Below are 7,511 nucleotides of genomic sequence, written 5' to 3' on the forward strand. Positions count from 1 at the left end.
ATTCTAGGTCTGATGCTCAGGTGGGACAAGCAGTACTGAGACATCTTTTCTCTACTGTTCCTTCTCACAACCCACCTCCATCTCCGGGTACTGCTCGCTAGTCTATGCACAGCATGTGATGCTAAGCAGATTAACAAGCATCAGAAGACATGCATTACTTACCGTAATAGGATTTCTGATGATTGTATCTGCTTAGATTCACATGCGCCCTCCCTACCTCCCTGCTCGGGGTGGAAGGAACATAGACGTCTTACTACTTTCTCTCTTTATGTACTCACTCACTATAGCCTTGGGCTCCCTCATGGCAGAAAAAATACAATCGGAGGGACCTTGGCGCGTGAGGGATTTTGGGTACTGCACACGTCACGATAGGGATAGTGTTACAGACACGCCTATGCCGACGTCCCCTTTCGGTCCCCGAAAGACGAGATGCAATACTCTGCGGTTACCACTGGATGTCGGACCATATGCACAGCATGTGAATCTAAGCAGATGCAATCATCAGAAATGCTATTACGGTAAGTAATGCATGTCATGTTCTATACAAAGAATCCCTCCACAATCTAAATAAATTGCAAACCAACCATTCACACCCTACCCAGTTTGGATATGGCACGCCCCATATGCTAGCATGGCCAAAGACTCTAAAGACAAAAAGCAGTGTTTATTCTGTCATAAGAACCATTTAATTTAGATTTGAGAAACCCTGTTACTCTCGAAGTCTCCAAATGATTTGAGTAAATACTTTAATGATTCAAGATTTACATTGCTGCTAAAAGGGAACATTGTAATTGACAACTGACTGACTAATGGTGTTTGGAGTCTGTGAGAGGCCTAAAGATTTAGGCGTAACTTGGAGCCTACTATAACTGAATGAATATTAAATTACTTTCAAACTCTTAAACTTGATCATGGACGTTTCGTTGCATTCCGTCATCCTAAAAGATACAGTTACAGGTCCCCTATTTAGGTTTGCTTTGGGGGCCTTGGTTCTGATTTTTCTTAGTTACTGTTCCATGCCCAAATTTATTCCTGCTGTCAATGGGCTTGATAACTTTGGTTTTGAATGTCCTTCCAAGGCCAGGCACCTTTTTCTCACGACTCTCTTGCTGAATTTGAAGGGCCAGCCTGGAAAATCTTATATTTCTCCTATCGCATGGCCAGAGTGTTTTTTGTCTTTCTGCTGCCATTGCATATGTTGGCCCTATTGCTGTCTTTTCTCATGTATTAATTTTGTTTCTCTGTTTCTTTGCAGATGATGAAGGGGAGAAAGGTAGTGAAAGTGAGAAGGAAGCCAGCGAGGCAGAACGCTCTGGAAGTGAGAGCGAGCGAGAAGAGGAGGAGGCGGCAGCTGAAGACAAGGAAGAGAAGAAAAGCGAGAAGAGTGCCAGTGACGCAGAAAGTGGAAGTGAAGAGGACCGTGCTGCCAGAGACAAGGAGATCATCTTTGGTAGTGATGAAAGCGAAGCAGAGGGTGGCGAACGGAACAAGAGCAGCCAGGAGGAGAGTGGAAGTGAGGAAGAGGTTAGGCCGAAGAAGAGGAGAAGGATTCGTAGTGAGAGTGGGAGTCCTGCCAGCCAGGGAAGTCCCACCCACAGTGGTAGTGAGCGATCCAACCATGATCAACAGAGTGCCAGTGAGCAGGCGTCCGAATCTAGTGACAACGATGGAAGTGCGAGTGACAGTGATTGAGTATATTTTGTGCTTCTAAACGCTGTCTTCTGGAGGCCACTGTAAGACTGTTTAAAATAACTGCAGAAATCCACCTGCTAGTTGTAGCATGGGATTCCTTTGGAAGGGGTCTTGCAGAACTGCAAATCTTTTCTTAACACACTTCCGCAAGAGACATATCTGGCATTTATGGCCTGAAATCCTGCTGATGTGGTAGCTGTGGTTTTTAAAGCCCCGCAAACTTCCAGTTCGCTGCTTACAGCTTACATTTCCCATTTTTAGTGGGAAAGGTGGAGCAGCAGTGTTTTGCAAAATTACTAATTTATTTTGACCCTGATCCTGTGAGATCAGTCAACCTTGCCTGGTATGGTGGGCAGACAGGGAGTCTGCACCACTGCAGTTGTCTGAACCTTACTTCTACATCCAGAATCTGTCTCCATTCTCTCATTGATGCCCAGGATTTCTAGAATGAGTGAAAAGGTTTCCTTCCTGCTGGGTGTGGGACGCACCCCATCTGTGTTTTATTTTTATAGCAAGATGTCTATTGCTTTTGTTGACTCCTTTCCTGATGTTGTAAATACCAGACTATATAATAAAATAGATATTAGCTCTTCAATAAAGGCCATTTTGAAGGAGAACATCTTCGCTATTTTTATGGAGGAGGTACAGAGAAGGCAGGCAAATGTTCATAACCTGCGAGAGTAGAAGAAATGACACCAGATGCCCTGTTGTTGTATGCCAATTCCCAAACCTTCACATATTACTTGCTGCTAACAGAGTTTATACTCCTCATTCTGTTTGCTGCTCGATGGGAATGTAAAATGTGCCCTTTTGATAGGTTTGAACACCCACTTCCTCCCCATTTTACACAGGGGTATGGTTTGGTCCAGGTCACAGTTCCTTTTCTGATAGTGCTACACGTATCCCTTCCCTCTTTTATTTATTTTTTGTATTTTTATTTTTTTCATTTCTATAGCGCACGCAAACCCTGGGGCATCTGGCCGCTGGAGAGGGCCAGTTACATGAAACCCGAAAGCGGAGGACAAAACATACATAGTGGTAACATGAGGATACATGGTTGTTACAGCAAGGCACAATCTGTTACATCGGTTGAACAAGGGCAATCAGTTAGACAAACAGCCATGTTTTTTAAGGCTTTACGGAAAGCCCAATAGGATTCCTTAGCTCTTAGCTCCAGTAGGAGTGAGTTCCATTTCTTTGCAGCGATGACTGGGAAACTTGCGCGGTTGAACTTAGGCTGAACCAGTCTGAGTATACAGGGTTCTGGTGAGACTAGTCGAATGGGACTTGTTGATTTTTTTGCACCAGGTATGGCAGGGCAGATTTGGAGATATACTTATGGGTGATAGTGTCTTGAAAGTAATTCTTTCAAAAGACAGGTAGCCAGTGTGCAGCGCTGCAGGCCTCTGAGATGTGTTCTGACCTGGGAATACTCAAAGCAGCACGTAAGGCATTATTTTGAATAGTCTGGAGTTTCTTTAGGTTTTGGGCCGAGGTTACAGCAAGGGGGACATTACAATGGTCAAGCCTAGCACCCACAACAGCACGGGCACAGCATTTAGTAGTTTGGTTGAATAGGCTGCTGAGGAAGCTATGGCGTTGACTTGACGGCTTAGGGAGAGAGTGGCGTTGAGATAAACTCCAAGTGTTTTAACAAATGGAGAAACTGGAGTCAGAGTCCTCGATGTTGAAGGCTGTGTAATGAGTCACATTTTTGGAGCACAGAGGTATGGCCAATGATGAGGAGTACAGCTTTCTCGTTATTGAGGAAGAGGCCATGGGTCGCCATCCAAGCTTGAATGGTGGCATAGGTAGAGCTTAGTCTGGCAGCGTCTTCAGTATATGAGCCAGAGAGGGGGAAGGAGAATGTGTGTGTCGTCAGTGTAGTTTTTGTAAGCTACGCCCTGTGAGTCTGTATTGCTCGCCAATAGTGCACGGACAGTAATTTATCACCAGTACAGTTGCAGAGCCAATACTTTGAACGCAGGTAGACGTATTGCTCTCCTCTGAAAAGTGCACAGAACTACCATAAATCACCAATGCAATTATAGAGCAAATACTTCAACCCAAAAACAGACACAATAATTCACAGCCACGCACGCTTTAGAAGATAATCAGCTCTTTACGGCTATTTATTCAAAGCTTACAGGTACATAGAAATAATTCATACAACTAACATGGACATAGATCACAGAAAACAAAGAAGTCAAAGAAAGAATACATCACCGTGGGCGTAACTTAACAAAACCTCATCTCGCCAGAAGCGGCTGAAAGACCCCGATAACAACCAGGCCGAGAGTACAACAGCCCACAGGTATGTCGGACCGAAGCGTCCCCCCTCCGACTGAGGTCTTTGTGCTTATCCCGTCTGACCGTTGAGGGATTCTGCATATATGCCCTCCTCAACAAGGGGTGGCAACTTCTCGAACCTTCTGGCAATGCGCTTGCGCATTGATGGGTGACCGTTGGTTGCCAGCTGGGTCAACCGACAGTAACCTCAAGGAGCAAAGCGCTTCCCTCTCCTAAACACCCAGGAAAACAATTCCATAACTCATCTCAAAACCTTGGCGCAGGCATAGCAAACCAAAACAAACCTTGTTATCGGGTACCAGCCGGCACCTGCGGGTCTTAGCTTTCCCAGTGCCGTGTCCTTGGCTGGGAAGGCCTGCATTCCAAGCCCATCAGCGAATAACGTTGAAAACATGTTGTTTCGCAAAGCAAGTGTAGCTTTCCACTGAGGCATGGATAAATATCCATTATGGCTCTGAGTGCCCCCAGAATGCACTGCGCACCAGCGCCATGTTTTAGCTCGAACACCACAATCCACCCTTGGATATTTACTTTCCATAGCCCAGTGGCAAAGGAGGCGGTCTTTGAAACCGACGAAATATTAGAACCAAGTTGAGAATACATTGAATACAACAACAACAAGCTATTATGATAACTAATATAATACAAATGCAAGCAAAAGCATAACGCAGTGTACCTCCAATATCAGGAATCCATGAAAATAACCAATCCCACCAATTTCCAGTATCATCTTGGGATACTTGAGAGATGAGATCTCTCAAACATCGAATATGACTTTCAATGGATCGTGAATGGTCACTTAAATTGAAACAACGCATACCTTCAACTGCGTTACAACCTAAATTATGCTTCAGCAATTAGTGATCAATAGTAGCACTGTTCTGCAAAGTAGCTCTTCTAATAACTTCACTATCAAGGAATAATTCTTCTAAAGCTTGCGAAGTATGAATAAGACTCTTAACTACTTAACACGCTAATTTGATCAAAGATTTGTAACCCCCCAGCAGCTAAACCCCAAACTCCCACTAATAAAAGGGTTAATGCTAAAACCTCAGCTTCTGATAGCAAATGTACATGTGAATCACAGTCAGGAGATGATCCCATAGATTCAAAAGTTGACCTTTTACCTCGAGTTATCGCTGAGTGTAAAGGAATCATCATTAGTCCTAACCGAGTTAAAGCACATGGACCTCCAGAAATGTTAGCTGGAATATAAGTATATGTAATGTTACCACATGAAAAGAGCCATCCTGTTTCAAATGCTACCATCTCTAATTAGAGCTCATACACTTGGCAGCATTACTACAAATCAAAGACCTCAACATACGCACAGCTAACTTTGGTGTGCGCATTCCTTTTATCTCAAAATATATTATGCTCCTGCTCGCCCAACCCTGCTGCCCCAACAATTCATGAATCATTTTTCTGGCTACATGCAATGTAGTCATTTTGGAAAAGGCAAAACATCTCTGGTTAAGGCAATTCAGTTGGAAGGGCAAAACATTTAATTTTTTCACATATTAATCTCAACATGCATTTAAGAATCAGGTTTCAACATGTTGGCGTTCAAGTGCTGTTTCACACAGCTGTTTGTGATGCATGATGTCACAGTCCACAACCCATTGTCCACAGTCCTTTAGACAAGAAAGGCAAAACATATCAATAAGGTCATTACAACCGTCGACTGAATAATTTGAATGTGCAGCACCAAATGTTTGACAATATGCCAAGTCCGCACCGTGACAGTTCTGGAAAAGTTATTACTTTGTTGGACACTTCTCGCAGGTTGCAGAACAAATGTCTTCACGCACGTTAGCAGCATTGAGTGCGGTGCAGGACAGGTTCAAAGTTCACATATCATCTCGCAGTGACTCGCTTTCTCTGAGAATGCGTCTGCTTGACTGATCAGTGTCACCCGGCAATTGCACACATCTACCCCAATCATGGCACGCTAATTTCTTGGTTATTTGCCTAGGCAAAATACAAACAGAAAGGTTAAGATTTCATCAAAAGGTACACTCTCAGCATTGCCCACCCCTTCCCTTAACACCACCCCCGCCTTCAGAAGTCTCATCACCCTTCTGCATGTTACTGGGGGCTTATTTGCACTCAACCATACGGGGTGTAACTGCCTAGTCACAAACTCATTTGTGCAATGCGATCATAGTTGGTCAATGGTACCTCAGACTGATCTGTGTTTTTACAAAAGCCATGTAATAAGTACCCAGGTCGCACTTCTCAATGAATCAATGCTTTTCTTTGTCACCAAAGCGATCACGAATGCCAGGCGTCAGGCGCCAACTTGCTTCCAGTGTTTCATGATCTTGATTTAGGTTGCCCTGCTGGCACCACTCCATTTTTTTCACAGGTAAAGTCCTTAAGTCCAATACCGCCTGCAGTTGCACAAGCAGCTTTGTTTATTTTTCTCCATACAGCTAGTGTCTTTCAAGCCTCTGGTTTTCCACTTGTCATTTTCCCAAAGGGTGTCTGCTGATTTCTTGGGCCACCCCTTTGAGCGTGATAGTCTGAATCAGTTCCTTTTGTTGCTTCAACAAATCATTCATTCTTGCACTAAGCCGTGAGGCTTCTGGATCATGGCTAATGTGCAGTGTTCATGTTATACTCCAAAGCCCCGCTCTGCATGTTGTTTCTTGGAAAACGGCTGCCTTTGTCAGTTTTGCTTCCATCTGGAACACCATAATGTCTTTGTCAGTTACTCCAGCCCTGCAATGTAGCTTGCATTTTTGCCAGCTGTGTATTTTCACTTCTCAAAGCGCCTAGAGGTTTCTTCTCCAGTGCACAGCGCTTTACTTCAGTTCACATCACATGGGGTACTGGGATGCAGCTTGCACAGCAATGTCTCTTCACTTCACATCACATGGCACATGGGGATGCAGCTTGCACGGCAATATCTCTTGAAATGGGCAGCTGTCTTTTCTTAGCCCATTCACAGATGCACAGGTTCCCCAAATGTTCAGATGCAATGCGCCCATTTGTCATTCTGCATGCAGCATTTGTTTTCCTTCCAGTGTTGATACTGGGCTAATTCTTAACTTCTGATCAGCTCTGTTATTGCATGCCAGTGTCAGAAAGCATGCGTACATCAGCATGTGTAAGGTAGATTGCGCTCTTTTTCATCTTCTCACTCACAGCAATTATTGCCTTCAGTTCTGTTTCAGCATTCTGTCTTTGCACCCCCCTCCTCAGTTTTTGCTCACACTGACGGTGTCTCTCAAAGAGGATGGAATGCAGGAATGTAATTGTTTATCTTTCCTGTGCACATGGCAGCGCCATACCACGCAGCAAGCTTATTTCTTTGCCTATAACTCTTAAGCTGTGGCGGCTTAAATGGAAGCCACTCGTTTCAGACATTTCATTCAGATTAACTGTTTCCTGCACTGCTTCAGCAACTCAGAAAAACTCCCATATCTGCCAGCTTCTGTAAACACCATTTTACTGAACAGGAGCGCGGCATTCTGCTTTCCTGCCTTCCAGTTTTTTTTTTGTTT

At 44.2% G+C, this 7,511-nt stretch overlaps 1 protein-coding gene across 1 annotated transcript in view; it reads left to right on the top strand.

Moving 5' to 3' along the window:
* Window positions 1-2,309, top strand: part of PAF1 (PAF1 homolog, Paf1/RNA polymerase II complex component) — a 391,339-nt gene extending 389,030 nt beyond the window's left edge. Inside the window, exon 14 of the mRNA XM_069644251.1 lies at window positions 1,256-2,309. Coding sequence (XP_069500352.1) covers window positions 1,256-1,692 — 437 coding nt within the window. The 3' untranslated portion in view covers window positions 1,693-2,309. The remainder of the gene's footprint in view (window positions 1-1,255) is intronic.
* The last annotated feature ends 5,202 nt before the right edge of the window (window positions 2,310-7,511 follow it).

The sequence above is a fragment of the Ambystoma mexicanum genome, chromosome 2p, assembly GCF_040938575.1.
Source record: "Ambystoma mexicanum isolate Mex_15411 chromosome 2p, UKY_AmexF1_1, whole genome shotgun sequence".
NCBI lineage: Eukaryota > Metazoa > Chordata > Amphibia > Caudata > Ambystomatidae > Ambystoma > Ambystoma mexicanum.